This window comes from Asterias amurensis, chromosome 6, assembly GCF_032118995.1.
Source record: "Asterias amurensis chromosome 6, ASM3211899v1".
Taxonomy (NCBI): domain Eukaryota; kingdom Metazoa; phylum Echinodermata; class Asteroidea; order Forcipulatida; family Asteriidae; genus Asterias; species Asterias amurensis.
In genome coordinates, this window is record NC_092653.1 from 25,492,013 (window position 1) to 25,509,624 (window position 17,612).

General features: G+C 41.0%; 2 protein-coding genes across 5 annotated transcripts in view; both read left to right on the top strand.

Moving 5' to 3' along the window:
* LOC139938988 (neuronal acetylcholine receptor subunit alpha-10-like) overlaps positions 1-9,360 on the top strand; it is a 32,306-nt gene extending 22,946 nt beyond the window's left edge. For 3 of the 4 annotated variants that reach the window (XM_071934686.1, XM_071934685.1, XM_071934688.1), the window contains 5 exons: positions 222-266; positions 926-1,035; positions 3,043-3,322; positions 4,005-4,284; positions 4,677-9,360. In XM_071934686.1, the coding sequence (XP_071790787.1) occupies positions 222-266; positions 926-1,035; positions 3,043-3,322; positions 4,005-4,284; positions 4,677-5,308 (1,347 nt within the window). In that variant the 3' untranslated portion in view covers positions 5,309-9,360. The remainder of the gene's footprint in view (positions 1-221; positions 267-925; positions 1,036-3,042; positions 3,323-4,004; positions 4,285-4,676) is intronic. The other variant, XM_071934687.1, reaches the window with a different exon arrangement.
* A 513-nt stretch (positions 9,361-9,873) lies between these two features.
* On the top strand, positions 9,874-14,980 carry LOC139938836 (structure-specific endonuclease subunit slx1-like). Its single transcript, XM_071934478.1, has 6 exons — positions 9,874-10,074; positions 10,988-11,039; positions 11,646-11,891; positions 12,587-12,775; positions 13,483-13,692; positions 14,246-14,980. The coding sequence occupies exons 1-6, from the start codon at positions 9,902-9,904 to the stop codon at positions 14,291-14,293; spliced, it is 918 nt and encodes a 305-aa protein (XP_071790579.1). The 5' UTR covers positions 9,874-9,901; the 3' UTR covers positions 14,294-14,980.
* The last annotated feature ends 2,632 nt before the right edge of the window (positions 14,981-17,612 follow it).

Consider the following 17,612-nt stretch of genomic DNA (forward strand, 5'->3'; position numbering starts at 1 on the left):
ATCGCGCTGTTTTGTACACGGCTAATCTTAGTGCACAACTCTATGGCGTTTGCCAACCAACAGGGTCTGAACGCTAGAGGTCGTTTTCATGACGTCATCTTAGGAGCTATATCGAGATCGAAAGACCGCACATGGCTTCTGACCGAAGACTGTTTAAAACGGCGCTGGCACCTTTAAGCAGGGGAATTTTTACCAACTTATGTCACTTGTTTTCTCTTTAGAATGAACGTGAGCAGTTTGTTCAAGTGAGCGGTCTAATGCGACTGGTAAGCTCCTACGTTTATGTATGAATGTCATGTTATAAAAAGGGTGTTTAGTTTGATCACTCTGAAAACTCCCGGGTCTAAACTGTAACCTTTGACCCCGGAATTATGATGTAACTGCGACCTGTGAATGACTTGTTTCATTGTGAGACCTCAAAGTTGTGTATTACGCGTAAAAGAACCAAGTACATTTAACGTAAAGAGATGGTTTTGCCCCGTGGCGCTTTGTGACGCCCTCTGAGAATATAGCGGTAAAATCGCTATAAAAAGAACTTCATATAAACCCAACCCATCAAGAACATAACCCATTTGTCATTTCAATAATGAAACATAATATTGCTTTTTACGCACGTAGTCATGGAGAGACCATTATAAAACAGAAAATGAAATAAAACCACTTGTCCACCAGGACAGTCGTTACGGTTTTGTACCAGCATACAACTCAACTAGTTATCGGTTTTATTCCTTTGCCCGTGAGCTATATGTGTAAACCCTGTTCTCATTACCGTAGTATACCTGTTAAAAAATGAATACAATGGGAGACTTTTGGGACGCTTGGTGGCAGCAGACTTACTGGGTAAATATATTGTTCTCGGTGATGCGCGGGTCTTTTTTAGAGTGCAATGGTACTTCAATAAATTTGTTTCATTTTGCAACTTTAGAAATGGAGAGATGAATTCCTATCGTGGAACGAAACTGAGTACCCCGGCGTACAGAGGCTGTACGTCTCTGCAAAGGATATCTGGAAGCCAGACATAACTTTGTACACTAAGTAAGAGCTTCCGTGTTCCACATGCCGACTGTCTCTCTCTCTCTCTCTACTGTCTATCAACCAACGATACTACTTCTAATTGGTGATGTAACGTATTCCTTAACCCCCAACACCCTAACACACCCCTCCTGTTTCAGTGTGGTAAACCATGGCTGTATAGAGGTAGATAATTGAACTGCAGGTTTTAGCCTTTGCATGACGTAGGTGTGGTGTAGCCAAGTATTAGTAACCCACACATGACGCAGAAATATTACATCAACATGATTTCATGTTCATGTCGTACTCAACCATTCAAGATGGTGTAACCCCAATCTAAAAGTATAACACTAGAGGGCGCACTTCTATTTAACAAAGGACACAACAGTGTTGACCCCTTGCACTGACGTCACACGCAGGCTATCTCGTGGTATCCTAACCTTAACCCTAACCTAAACCTTGACCGTAATCATAACCAAAACCCTAAACCTAAACCCTAACCAAAACCATAACCAAAAATGGTGCGCATCATCCTCGCTCAAGTAATGGGAAAGTGTCGTATCGATATCCCTCGTCACAAATCCCTGTAAAAGAATCAGTGCAAAATAACACTGATTGCCAAAGAACGAATTGTTCATGTTTGCTAGCAAATGAAACGAAATGACATGAAACGCTTTAAAGCAAGATTAATCATTGGTGACCTTTTTAGTTAAATAGAGTACAAAGTAGATTCTAAAGCAGGTTTACACCACCTTTGCTTTCTTGCTGCACCTTTAGATAGTTCATGCAGAGAAATCGGCAACAAGGCAATGTTTTGTCATCCAATAGAAAACATAACATTTAATGGCGCTCATTATGTTCGGGGTGGCGTAGTGGTAATTATCCTTGCCTTCCACCTTTAGGACCCCGGTTCACATCACGCTGGGAGGGGGCACTGCGTAGACGAGCTAACTTCCAGTCCAATATCCAGATCAAAATCTTCTCCGCACCGGGACGGTTATAAAAAAAAACAATGACAGTTTTTTTTTCAAACTTTTTTTGTTTAGCTTTACAGTGGCATGAAAGGCAATGACAATTCTTCTTCAACCAAGTGTTTAAACGGCAGAAATGCATGTCTGTTAAAGTAATCCCTGTGATTCTCCGTGCAAAGTAAACCTCCCCATTTTCTGCTAAAAATGTTTTGTTGTTAAAATTTGTTAATTGTTATCCCAGTTATACGCACATGCAAAGCGATGTTATTTTTTTCAAGCAAACAGAGACCAACACGGCCCCGTGTCCACAACAAATCGTGGTCTAAACCACGATTTTGTTTTAATATTTTTACTATTGTCACTCAACATTGTTGAGCTAATTAATACCAGTGTAGTTTTAACAGCACAATAATAATTAGTGCAATAACTGCATGCAAATAACATGGTAAGGGCATAGGATGCAAGTTCACATTATTGGTAACCCATTTACACATGTTGTGCCCTTTATCAAAACCACTTGTTCGGCTTTGGCCTAGGCTAAGACCTAAGCTTATGAAGTACCTTAGATTTAAGCTTATGCTAAGCTTCGGCTTAAATTAAGGCCAAGCTTAGGCTCCATCAGTTATTGGAGTTGCATGCTTTCTGAAAGGAGCTTCGATTGTAAAGAAGGAGCCTTTAGCCAAAGCAGAGGCCGGGGATTCGAAAAAGGTCTCTCCTTGTCTGGCACAACTTTCAAACAATTAGTTAAATTAGCACTTTGTTTTTGACCGTTCACCTCTTCTCCGTATTAAAAGAAATATTTGAGGTTTTGAAGTCAGTAATGCCTAATCACTTTTACTAAACGTGAATGGTTTGATCATGAATGAAACATAGAAAACTATTTCGGAGTTTTCGGCTAAAGCTTTCACTATTTTTAGATTGAGAAAAATTCAATTTGATTTTGTAAAAGGGTGAGAAAGATGTTTAAAATGCGGTAATAATGTGAACTTGTCGTCCTTGCTTAACATCACTGCTTTGCCAAGCTCGCACACTGCGTGACCGGTCCTTCTAAACTTAACAGTCTCTCCCCGGGCTCCAGCGTCGACGAGTTCTTCGAGCGCACCAAGTCCATACCGACGATCGTGACGCCAGACGGCTACGTGGAGTGGAACTTCCCCGCTATTCTCAAGTCCTCGTGCCAGATCGACACACTGCTCTTCCCATTCGACATCCAGCGATGTGCGCTGGTGTTCGCTTCGTGGGTGTTCACCATTACTGACATCGAGTTGTATAAGGACAACGAGCAAAAACAAAACCTGAGTGCCTACTTCGTGCCGAATGGAGTATGGGAAATGAGCGAGGTAATGTTAAAGGGGGGTTTAAATCAAGGGACACTCGTTTTTATTACGTTGGTGCAAAATACGTGTGCCATCACCCCCACAGGTACTACTTTAGCCCCTGTCATGGCGGCCGAAAATTGCTTTAGGAAGTGCGTTCCGCGTTGTGCAAAGGGTCTATAAACCGGCCTTTAACGTCCCATCCGAAAGACGAAGTAATGATGGTAAAGTGTCTTATTTTGCTAACAGACACGGTCACGACCAGGACTCGAACCCACACTCTACTGATCAGAGTTTCAGAAAATTCAAGGGACAAAGGAAATAACAAGATATCGCTTCACAATGATGCACTTTTTAGAATGGGTGTTTGTCCTGAATCCTGGTGGGTGGTTCTCAATGCTAAGTCCAACACAGGCCCCGATAACGAGAACGAAAACGAGAACGAAAACGAGAACGATAAAAATGCACGCCCTTGATTGGTTGAATTGCTCCACGCAGAATACGCCCACGCTCATTCAACAAATCGAGGGCGTGCATTTTTATCGTTATCGTTTTCGTTCGTGTTATCGGGGCCTGTGTGACCGGGCCTTTAGTCCCACTCACCCTTAGAAGAAAACCAAAGGTTCTCCACAAATCATAGTGCACTTTCTACAGCCTTTATGACAAGACCATAATTCTTGACAATTGATTCCTTGTCTAATGGCAGGTGAAAGTAGAGGAGGCCAACGTGGACTACCCTTGCTGTCCCGATCCCTTCGCTCAGGTCGTCTTCTACCTGGTACTCTGCCGTCGACCTCTCTTCTACATCATCAGCATCATCTTACCAGCGGTTCTTCTTGCTGTCATCTGTCTTGCTGTCTACATCTTACCCCCTGACTCCGGGGAGAAGATCTCACTAGGTGTGACCACCCTTTTGGCGCTCATTCTGTTTCAGGAGCTGATTGGTGGGTCGTTACCGCCCTCTTCTGATAAAACACCAATCATAAGTAAGTATAGAGTAGACTGGTCCCTTGTCCGTATCCGCAAGGATAAGGACATCGGGTTTATAATGTATACACAATCACATATACGTCGGATTTAACTGTGAATCTCAAGGACCATGAAAACCAAGTGAAATGGATGCGAGGTCAAAAATGATTCTGGACGTGAGCTGATAGGCAGATCTCTTGCGTAATTCACAAGCCTCAAAGTTAATAAGCGTGACAGTTTAATTTCCACTGGGAGACTTTAGAATGCTAGGTGGCAGCAGACTTTACCAGGTAAACTGCCATTGTTTACGTAGTTCTAAGCATGCGCGCATCATCGAGAACAAGTTTTTTCCAAGGAAATGTTGTTGTTTTTGTTAGTAAATATTTTCACAAATTGCTTTCCTTGTTAGGTTTCTTTTTCACCCCCATGGTGGTCATCAGTTGCACATCGGTCCTGTGCAGTGTGGTCATCCTTAATCTCCACCACCGAGGCAGCCACAAGCCAGTACCACGATGGCTAAGGCACTTCACCTTCCGTTGCCTTGCCCCCATCCTATGCTACCACCGTGGCCCCGCGACTCTCTACGTCTTCAATAACAACTGCCCCACCAGATCATCTACAATCGTTGAATCATGGCCTCGTACGTCTGCGCACAACATACGTGAGTCCTCATCAGACGGGCCGGTATCACCACAGTCTGGTCACTGCAGTGGTGAACACACGCGTAGTAACGGTGATAACAGCCATGGTGATGGGGAAACCATACACATGAACAGTTTCTGTGACCACACCAACGGGAAGCAGTGTTGCCACGACCGGTGCGTCAGGGAGCTTGTATCCACACTAGAGAAGCTTCACGCCGTTCGGGAAGGGTCCTCAAAGACTGGTGACGAGACGAATGAACGGACCGTGAGTGAGTGGCAAGAGGTTGCGATAATTCTCAACAGGCTTATGCTACTCGTTTCCGTCGTCACCATGTTTTCATCAATAACCCTCACCATAACATTGTTCCTTATCAATGGACTCATGCCTAAGGAGTGAAACAGCACTCTTAGAATTAGTAAATTTCGTATTTAATTTGTATTACTGATTTAATTAAACGTGACTTATACAACATCGTACAAAAGTATCTGGGCGGAATTTCAAAGAGCTGCTTACAGCAGAAGATAGTACTAAACAAATCCACGCTTTAGCAGAAATGAGCAGGATACCAGTCAAAATCGCACATGTATGTGTCTGATTCCACAGGAATGTTACATAGTATCCACCCAGATCCAGATCCATGGTATGTTGGCTGGTAACCCTACTCCGGTAAGCATAATTATATTGTGCTTAGCTACTTTGTGTGCTTAAGCGGCTCTATAAAATTGAGCCCACTAAATCGAGCCAAATTTTATAGCGCTGCTATGCTTTAACGCTGAGCAATTCGTGCTTTCTGTTGCAGAACAATTTGCTAAGGTGTAACCGTTTCAAAGGTAAAGCAAGAAAATTAGGCCATTTGCCTTCAGTATTGGATTTGCATTGTGACGTCATTCATTTTCATGCAGTAAGCGCAGGAAGCTTAGCATCCTTTTTCGTGTGCTTACGGTTAGCAGCGCTTAGAAAGAGCAATCGCACAGAAAGCACAAAATCGGCCGGTTAGCAGCTTTATGAAATTAGGTCCGGATTTGAACCAGGGAAGGGTTCGTGTGGATGGGCCATACTCATGTCTGTGTCAGCTTGACCCGTTTTGATGTCAACAACCCGAAATCAGAGTCAACACTCTTCACTGACGCAGATTCCGGTTCATTGACCCCCAAAACGGGCTATGCTAATGGTCCATACGACTCTTACCTGTATCAATTCTGGAACTTTTAAAATAATGTGTAATATTTCAGTGTGTTCTAATGTATTAAAGTAAATAAGTTAAGTAGGATTTGAAACTTTGCATGGTGGAGATAAGATATAGAAGAGTTTGCGGTAACACCATGTAATAACAATCTCTAAATGAGTTGGGGTGGTTCTGAAAAGAACCGTTGGGTTAACTCAGTTAGTCATAAAATGGCCGTCGGCTGTAAATACACTCGACGTTGCTACGAGCCGTCTTCTATGCTGCCTTTTTCTACTATTCCCATCCAAAGAAGTCACAAGTCTATTCGCGTCTTATAATTTGTGTTCCCTTCGTTGCACTAAACACAAGATGTAGGTTTGATAGTCCGCCATGTTGCACCAATGTGAAATTATGATGCAGGAGGAAGATTTACAAGAGAGGGCGCTATACGCATTTCGCCGCGTGAGGAACGGAATCTCGCGGAGACAGAATCTCATGCCACACCAGTGTAATTCTGTCCCCCCTGAGATGCTGTCCTCCACACGGTGAGCTGTGTACAAACATCTTCTGAAAGCACCCTGTGACACTGATATCTTCCAGCGGCTTACCCTTTACACAAACAGTACCCAACCTGCTGGTCATTTCAATTCTCCCAAAGCATACTTCAAACGATTGCTGTTTTTCAGTTTTCATGGAGTTTGGATACTCTCCTAGTCTCCTGTAGTTCAACAAGTCTTGATTTCAGATCTATCTCTATTATGCTCAGAGGCATCGAAAAGGCGCTTCAGTATTAATTATAAACTCGAGTATTATTTTTTGAAAAAAATTGTAATGACTGTATTCGTTACACCTGTGCTTTAAGCCTAATGACTTTTTAAAGAATGTACAAATCATTGGTAGTGAAAGTCAAATCTACACAGCAGCTAACACATTTTTTGTATTGAAATTATGATTACATTTTTGTTAGACAAAATATTATTAGTTTTTATCTCGCGAGTCCCTTGTTAAAACAGTGAAAATATGAAGGTGTTTTCACCATTTTTGTCTCGTGACTCCGATAACCGATTGAGTTTTTAAACTTTCAGCTTTGAATGATATTTTAATGTATTATTATTAGGTCACACATGTGGATACTGGTTTGGTGACTTTACTATAGGAGACTTTTAAGAACGCTAGGTGGCAGCAGAGTTACCATTTCAGTTTCCATTACGTTGTTCTGAGCACGCGCATATCCAAGAGCAATGGATTTACCTAGTAAGTCTGCTGCCACCTAGCGTCCCAAAAGTCCCCCATTTACCAATACTGTCCATGTTCTTCAATTATTTAAATAACATTTGAATGTACCATAAACTGTTTGTCAATAGACCTTTTTCACGGTGCGGCCATCTTGATTTTGTTCACTCAAATTCACGTTAACCAAACCGGGGCTACAAGTAAATAGTCTGGTTCTTTATTGCGCTGAACTATGATTCATTGATGATTCATACAGGGAACATTTTCTAATTCTGGAAACATGATAAAGGTCTATGATGTGAGACTTTGGAACACTAGATGGCAGCAGACTTGTAAATGTCTATAAGCCACTTCGGAATGTCAGGGGCGGACGTCTGTTACTGCTGCTACTGACAATACCCGCTGGTATTGTCAAAAGGTTATGGGAGATAGACAAAATCCGTTGTCAGCAGCAACAGACATGCGCAGCTGACATTCCGAAGTGGCTTATTGTAAACGTAGTTTTGAGCAAGAAGTGCACATAACAACGAGGGATGGTTTTTGCCAGGTAAGTCTGCTGCCGCATTGCGTCTAGACTTGTGGACAAGTCGTTAAATCGGCCCACGCTTAGATAGTCTAGTTGTGGCGGAGTTCACGCGAGAGCAGTGATCTCGGGGGAGCTCCGCCACAACTCGACTATCTCGCGTGGGCCGATTTACCGACTTTAATATCCAAAAGTCTACATTGCGTCCCAAATGTCACCCATTGTTATGTTGGTGTTTAATACTGTGTGGTTGAAAATTAAGACTGTGGATTGAATGTAAAACCAGCGGTGCCTGTCGCTAATAATGAAGGGCTTGAAACCCTTATAAAGCAAGACTTTTGATGACGTTAGGTCTCGCCAAGTAATTCTGGCAAAATGTTTATAATCATGTGCCCCTGGTCGGCAAAGTTTAAATACTTTTTTTTATTACTTTTACGTAGACCACTCTGCTTAGTTGTTATGTGATCAACGGGCCGATTTCACAAAGAAATCTGGCAGCAGACGAACTAGTGTACATAAAGTAGTTTTAGTGTTTAAACAAGTAGTTATTTGGAATGTAAGTGGACTGATTAATGTTATTAGCCCTAATTTTGGTTTTCCAACATGTTTACTACCAAAAAGTGCCCTAATAGACCCTTCGCATTGGCCGACATCTTTGATGAAACGCATGCGTGAAAGGCGTACACGCGTTCACTTTTCCATTGTGTTACATCAAAGACGGCGGTCAATGACGTCACGTGCAATCCATTTATTGCCAATTTTAATTAGTTTTTTTGCAGATGGTGGGACACCACAGGAGTGCACTCCTGTTCAATTTGGGTGCATAAGATTGTCCATCTATAAATGCCTTCGAGTGCGAGCACCGTTTCTTATAAACAATCTGTGCACATCCCGCATGTATTTTGAACATTGGATGGGACCTTTTAAATTGCGTGAGTTTGTTTCATTTACGCGTTAAAGCAATAGGCCCACATGGGACCAAAGTGATCCAGTGTTTAAAATACGCCAGAGACTTGCTTTGGATGAGAGCAATGACCAAAATAATGAGAATTTCTGCTTGATAGACAAATTTTACGCTCTGCAAGATAATATCCCATCCGTGTGATATTGAAGTGTTAGGAAATTATAATAGTCAGTTGAGATTATTTCTAGGAATCATGGCTAGGGGCAATGACCAAGCTTTTTAGCTGGTTCACCTTTTCCAATTTCAAATGTATTAAGAATTCAGTTGAACTGAAACTAAGAAGATTACTGTTAACATATTAAGTTGTCTTTTATAAATTTGGGAAGTCAATCTTTTGCAATTCGCCTTTTTGTTGTTCATTGTGCCGTAAAGTATTTACTTCCAAGTCATATGTTTGTGTTGGCTTATAGGCCAGGGATTTTTTTATGGACGAATAAAAATTTGAAAACTCATTAAACCTATTCAAGCAACTTAAAATGTATTAATATTTATGATTAATATTGTAGGATAGGCCCATTATGTAGATATACCCCCGTAATTGGCAACGTGCAGAACTAAATAAAATTGTCACATTTTGTGTTTCGTGTAAAAACTTTCTTTATGTCTCTTTATTTGTGTTTTCTGAAAATAATCGCACATGTGATGACAGATCCATCTGATGATGACGTAAAACGTTCCTTCACGACGTAGGCTCACGCTATACGCCTCTATTAATATGCATGACGTCATAATTCTTACCCAAAATGAGGCTATGGGCGCACTTCCCCCATCACTTGCAGTGGCTGCGCCCATCGCCTCGTTTTGAGTTAGCATTGTGACGTACCTCATGCATAAATATTAAGAGAAGCGTATACATACCGATAGGGCTGTTTGCCATAGTCTTTTGCATAGTGACATCACACTTTGCTTATCAATTAAGATTGATACACAGTGATTTAAAATGAATACTAATGCTTTGCAAAATCGCACCAGTGCGCGGTAGGCCTGCTCTAGCGGATCCGCGCGTAGCGCGGACTCCCGCTAGTGTCAAAAAACTTCAATGCCTTTATTCACCACTTGAGGGCGCTAGGCAACAATAACAGTCTGGATTCCATTTGAAACAGAATGGTTGTGGAAATTGAGAGATTTTTCGGCTGTTATTTACTCCTGAATGTTAATCCTGACTTTAAAGACCGAACCTATATTGGTTACACTGTGGACCCTAGAAGAAGGATTGGCCAGCATAATAAAGGGAAGCAATTTGGAGGAGCTAAACGCACACATGGACGAGGACCATGGTAAGTCGAGTTTTTTCGAGACGACGCGTCGAGTGAGTTGAGTGAGTTGTTTGGCGCAGACTTTAAAACCTTGCGCAAACTTCAGCCTCCTCTGAGCGCGCAAAGTTGATGGCCCTAATTTAATTTGTGATTGTGAGTAGGCCTGCGCACCAGATATTCCACGCAAATTTCAAGCCTTGCGCAAATTTGGTGCTGTCAAAAACATCTTTTTTTTTACCGCCTGTTGCAATGTCGAACCACGAATCAAAAGTCATTTATATTTTGTCATTATACTTTTTCAAAAAGAATCCTTAAAAATTAAAAACATAAAAGGGGTCTTTAAGACTTTATTATTTTAGAGTTATAAATTAAACCAAAACAAAGTCAAAACGGCCATGTGATCCGTTCAGGAACTTGGCAAGCTAGCCTAAATTTAGTTGCGATAACATGTAACCCTCCTCCCACCGTCGGGAGTGAGTTACGTTATCGCAACTAGCCTAAATTTAATATGCGGCACCCTATCACATCAGGTCATTTTATGCCGTGCAGTTCCAGTACTTGAATAAAAGTTTATACTTGTTGGTAGTTGTTACCTCCTGAAAGTTGAAGTTTCCACTGGGGAACTTTGCAAGGAGGTCAAGAAGCTTTGTCTAATTCGTTTTGTTGTTGTTGAGCTTGACTAAATGTAGCGCCCTGACCTCATCCACACGCGAAAATTTGCCATATGTAAATTTCACTCTCAAAGGCCATCTTAAAGATTGCATGCGCCTTGCGCTGGTGGCTAGTTTGCGGCAAACAGCTTCAAACCGTGTACATTTAACATGTTTAATGTAAATCTGTGGACATTGTGTTTTGTGTCATACAAAAAGTACCCAACCCCTTTAAAGTGTCACAGAAATTTGTGTATTTTTATATTAATTTTGTTCTTTCTCAGGGAAATGGTTCTCATCGTATACGGCTTTCCGAATAACATCTCAGCATTAAAGGTGAGTCCAATCTACTTGCGATAACGTAACCCTCCTCCCGACGGCGAAGCCAAATGGTAATGAGAGTATTGTCACAAAACGGGAATTCGGTCCAACACATCTGGTCACCAGATTTGCCCCATCTTTACCACTTTCAAAAGGCATGACACCGTTTTTAAGAACACAAGCATGACCCTAAGGGCCTTGTCACACGAGGCCACTTTTGCAGGCAACTTGGAGGCAACCACCTGTAGTGCATGCTACAGGACCACTTTGGTAGCACACGGGTCAATTTTCAAACATTGTCTTACAACCCATAAGAGAAATAGGTGAACATTCAAATATGAATGCCTTTTCTTCATGGAGATTGCCTGGAACTGGTTGCCCGTAAATTGCCTCGTGTGACATGGCCCTTAATTGTAATTAGTCTGACCGATGGTAATTCAGGTCTCGATTTAACCCACAGCACCCACAACAATTGCCGTGATGCCCTGTGCTATTTTGCCTTGGTGCCCTTTGCAAAGATCCAATACAAATTTACATTTCCCTCATAGAGTACCCCAAACCAGAGGAAAATTTGTGTGCCTCTTCAAGTTCAAGTCCTGGTAATTCTTATTGATTCCGCAGTTTGAATGGGCATGGCAGAAACCTAAACTCTCCCGCCGTCTCCGGTATGTTCCAGGTAAGCGCAAGGATGAGAAGCGTTTCATTTACGACCTGCGTGTTCTGTCTAACATGCTGAAGACAGCTCCATGGTGTAGGCTACCACTGACCATACAATGGCTGAAACAGGAATACATGAGGGAGTTTGAGGACGGGCTGCAGCCGCCGCCACACATGCCTATTGCATTTGGACCTGTTACTTCAATAAAGGTAGAGTGTTAGTACACCATTGGTCGATTTCACAAAGAGTTAGGACTAGTCCTAACTAAGGACTAGCCCTAGGAGATATTAAAAACGTATGGCTAGTTCTAAGTAAGGACGAGTAACCCGCTCTCTAACTGGAGATTAGACTAGTCCTAACTCTTTTTGAAATCCACCAAGGGCTCGAATTTGGGGGACAAAATCACAAGGGCCAAGGACTATCGCTGACCATAGCTCGACTAACTTTATAGCTAAAAAAAATCACAGGCGTATTACACGGGTTGGATTGAAACCCACGACCTCTAGCTACCGATAGTCTAGTATGAAAGAGACTGCTCTAGAATTGCAAAGGTCATGGGTTCGAATCCCACCAAGGTAATATGCCTGATTTTTTTCACAAAACTCTGGAAAGTACAGACACATTAGTGTGAGGGTAAAACATAAATTAATATTCTTTATCCCAGATGCAAGTTTTAACATCTGACATGTATTAATGATAATAACCTCACAGGCATTTATTACTTGGGTGGGATTCAAACCCAAATTAATATTCTTTTTCCCCGAAACAAATTTATGATATTATGATAATAACCCTGTTCATCGGGCGGAAAACATTTCTGAAAACAGTTTCACTCCTTAGGAGTATGCGGCACCGGAAACCAAATGGCTGCACAGGTTACTAATCCCTCCATCTCTACCATCAGATGCACTCATCAAAGAAGACGAAATGTTCACCGAGGAAGAAGAAGAAGAAGAAGACGAAAGATGCAGGAAGTTCGTCGGACATGTCGGAGGAAGTAAGCCAAGATGCAGCGCAGACAGAATCTGATGATATGATTAGTATGACTCAGACTGTCAATAAACGATGTGATCTCTGCATCAAAAGAATACAGGTAATAATAATAAGAAGAAGACGAAGAACAAATTCTGAAATAGCGCGTTGCAAAATAAATCTCAATGCGCTTTACAATAATGCCCTGGGGTGGATTTCGCAAAGGTAGTCCTAACTTAGGACTAATCCTAGGCAATGCTAAGAGATAGGACCAGTCCTAAGTTAGGATGAGTTACTGGTCCTATCTCTTAGCATTGCCTAGGACTAGTCCTAAGTTAGGACTACCTTTGTAAAATCCACCCCAGGTCATTGGGGCAATAGCATCCCTTTAATCTGTCTCAGCTCCCTGGGAAGTATACAACCCTGGGCAACCATAGCGCTCCAAAGGCTTTTTCATACACAATATCAACCTCTACCCTCACAGGTACCCATTTATACCCCTGGGTGAAGAGAAGCAATTATAGTAAAGTATCTTGCTCAAAAACACAAGTGTCACATTATTTGGTCTCAGCTGCCAATTTCACAAAACTCTTCCTAACTTAGGATTAATCTTATGACTTAGGACGAGTCCCAACACTGCACTGTAGAATGCAGACCTTAAGATTAATCCTAAGTTAGGACGAGTTACTCGTCCTAACTTGAGATAAGACGAGTCCTGACTCTTTGTGAAATTGACGGCAGAATTCCTATTGTAACTTATGATACCTTGTTGGTTCATGTTGATATGTGCGCTATATAAGACTTGGGTACTATTATTATTAATTACAGGATGTAGAATCCTCGCTAAGCTGCGTGCATCCAGCTTGCTCTATGATAGTACACACTATCTGTCTAGCGACTAAATTCCTCAAGCGTTCATCAGAGACTGATCAGCTGCTACCAGTGGATGGTAACTGCCCGGTCTGTAAGAATAACGTCTTATGGGGAGATCTCATACGGAAGAAACAAGGTTGCTACTCCAATCTATCTGCTTCAGAGGTGAGTGGTGTGTCCATAAAGGAACATGTTGCCTTGGATCGGACAAGTTAGTCTATAAAAAGCTTTTGTAACCCTTTGTTATAAAATGCATATGGGTAGAAAGATGTTTTAAAAGTAGAATACAATGATCCACACAAATTTGCCTCGAAATTGCCTGGTTTTTTCTTTTTTTTTACTATGCGAACTAACACAGTCGGCCATTTATGGGAGTAAAAAATTTGACGGTTTTGTGTAAAGTTTCGTGAAATCAGCTGCTGGCCTGGTATATAAAAGTAATAAACTACAAGGGACACTGACTGGGTAAACTTGCGAATAATTTTGGGTTGAACACATAAAAATGTCTTAGTGTGGGACATGCTTCTGACTGACACCCCAAACAAAGATATTGACAAAATAGGGAGATCGTTGAAATAAGGGCTAGATAGCTCAGTTACGGTAGTAGAGTGCCGGCACATTAATCTAGAGGTCGCAGGTTAAACTCTTTCCCTTGTAAATATTGTTGTTCAACCCAAAATCAAATTTTAATTATGTTAAATTCATTTTGTTTCTATAGGAGAATGAAGATTCAGACGACCACTGGGCCGAGGATCTAAGACTATGATCTTTGCCACAGGTTGAAAAGACCTGGTGGTGAACAACTCAACTTTTCAATCAGTATTATTATGAAAATACAAGCAGGTCGGAACTGAAAACCCATTACAAGTGCAAGGCTTCAATAAATACAGCAGCCGAGTTCACATAACGCTAGGATTAATCCTATCTCGAGTTAGGACGAGTCACTCATCCTAACTAAGGATGGGTTCAATGCGTACTAGCGTCTATGAATACAGACCTATTACTCAAAGAATTTACTAAGCAGTAGTTTCTGCTAAACAGCTTTATGAAATTGGGTCCTTGTTTAAGAAGTAATTTACACTTGCAGTACAAAATTTTAACTTAAAACTCAACACAAATCTTTATTATGAATCTCCATGTACAATTTCTACTCAAACGGACAAAATTAGGGGAAACGTCATGCAACAAAATTTGCCAAGAAAGGCGGCAACTGATTTAACCTTGATATTTGATATATAAATGAATTGACCTTTTCAAGCCTGGAATTACACACAGAGGCCTCGGAGGCTATGACCTTTGTTGCCCTAGTCTTGGCCTTGGTGCCCCATCAAAAGTTTTGATAGACTTTGAGATATACCAATGGAAGTGCCCTTTGCAAAAATGAAAATGCCCTTGCCCTCTCAAAGATGAAATTGCAGGCCTTAATTGTATTTGAACTTATAATGGCCTCACACACACAACATTCACAGCAATCAACTTCACTATTATTTAAGTGAAAAATGTAACAAAGTAGTCTCAGAATATTGTATAGTTTGACCCACTATAAAAGGCTTTTTGCAATATTTTCAAGTTTTGTTTGTTTGTATATACGTACTTCAATGATGTTATTTAAATACTTAATGTACATATTGAATTTCCCAAAAGTGCAATGATGCCATTCTCTATTTGATTTGAAGAGCTTTATAATGACTGAACATTTTGTAGAGCCATTGTTTGAAACTTTTCATTATGAAGAATTAAAATAGAGAGTCAAACTTGTCACACAAAATGATGAATTTTTGCATCAAAATATTTTTCCAAGATGGTTGTTGCCCGTTAATCAAAACACTTTTTTCTGTTAGGAAATCTAAAGTAGAATTTGAACATTTTATACATTTGTATTGTATTCAATTGTATAACTCCACATTGTAACATGAGATTTGATTCTTCTTTTAAACTTTAAAAGGGATAATAATCTGACTTATGATACACAAAATAAAACCACAAACGTTTGGAAATCTGATAATACATGCTGCAGTGTGTCATTCTATGTATCGGGAATAAAGAATATAATTTGTTTTTTACCCTGACACAATGTGCATAACGCACTGTATACTCGGTACTTTCCCCCAAAAAAATTCACAGGCACGTCGACTCCATTTGAAACCATAACCTTTGCATTGCTAAGCAGGGCCCAATTTCATAGAGCTGCTAAGCACAAAAAATTGCCCAGCATGAAATTTCTTCCTTGGTAAAAACAGGATCATCAACCAAATTTCCATTTGTTGCATATTGCTTGTTACTAGTATTCAGCTGTTGTTTGCTTCAACCTGAAAATCACATGGAAACTTGGTTGGTAATCCTGTTTATATCAAGGAAGAAAATTTCATGCTAAGCAAATTTGTGTGCTTAGCACCTCTATGAAATTTGGCCCAGATGTCATACCACAAGGCCACGGAGGTAGCAAACTCGGGGAAAGTACCAAATATTCAGTGCTTAATACACATCTGTTTAAGGATAAAATTAAATTATATGTAGACAAGTTTAGTCATTTCAAATGTTTTTAGAACTGAAGTCCAGTAGCAGCTCTATGAAATTGGGCCCAGTTATTGACTGTCATGTGGCGCATACACACACACGCTTCAGTTGTTTGGCCTCTGTGATGGTAGCCTAGGGAGATAATTGCCAAGTCCGTGTCCGAAGTTGTGGCTACATTTACAGTCAATTCTAAGAGTGTTCTGGAAGATGATCTACTGTAGATGAAGGCTGAAAGAACGAAGCCGTCTGGTAACCGGGCTATTGTTATGATGTTATAAGCAGATGGCAACAGGCTTGGTTGAGGTACCACCTCGGTGACAGTGATGCCTCATATTAGCCTCCTACCTCAATGAGGTACCATGCCTTGCACCTCGGGGCACAGCAACTGTCCTCTGGTGGTAAGGGGCACTTCTATGAAGCCTTGCAAAGTGCACCGCAGCAAAAGCTGTGGGCGCCATGGGTTAATTTGAGGCCTGAGGTACCCCAATAAGTTGAAATCTCCAGGAGCAATGTCACTGATATAGCATTTGTAGTAATCAGGGAGGCTAAGTTGATGAGGTTTATTGATGAGGTTTATTTGGAGGGTATGGTGCACCGCAGCAAAAGCTGTGGGCGCCATGGGTTAATTCGAGGCCATAGGTACCCCAACAAGTTGAAATCTCCATGAGCAATGTCACTGATACAGCATTTGTAGTAATCAGGGAGGCTAAGTTGATGAGGTTTATTGATGAGGTTTATTTGGAGGGTACGGTGCACCGCAGAAAAAGCTGTGGGTGCCATGGGTTAACTCGAAGCCTGAGGTACCCCAACCAGTTGAAATCTCCATGAGCAATGTCACTGATACAGAATTTGTAGTAATCAGAAAGGTTTATTGATGAGGTTTATTTGGAGGGTATGGTGTTGCGAGTGTGAGGTCCATTCCAGTAACCCTCACACCATGTAGAGAAATGCCTTTAGTTTACGATGGTACACTGCAGCATGATTACCAGTCGCTCATCATTCATCGTCGCCAGCTTCTGCCAATCTCTTCACAACATCTCCCTTGATGTCTTTCCATTGTTTCTGTGAGGAAAACAAAGTATACAATTGAATATCTTTGTTGTTAAATAACTAAAAACTAAGATGTAAACTTGAAAAATTATAAGAGAGTGATATAAACTCTGCATTTATGTTAAAAATAAAAGCTTAGCGACCGGATCTCAGATAAAAGTGTTAAGTTTCACTATTAAACGCGCAGGTACGTCACTTGTACATCACTACATGTATGTGCAGTTTGACGTGGCGATGACGCAGTGGTCTAGTGGTGTGGCATGTTTGTCTGACAGCCAGGTATTTTAGACAAAAGTGTCATCATTATTAGTTTAGGGTCCTAATTGAACTACATAGTATAAACGTTACAAAAAAACTCAAAATTTAAGCGAGTATCCAATTAGAAGTAGAAGTTACTCACTCGTCGTATCTTAGAGTAGCCTATGTATGTACTCACTCATCACTGCTCATCAAAATTCAAATGAAATATTTCTAAGCAGTTAGAACTACACATCTACTTCTATTATTCTACTTCTACG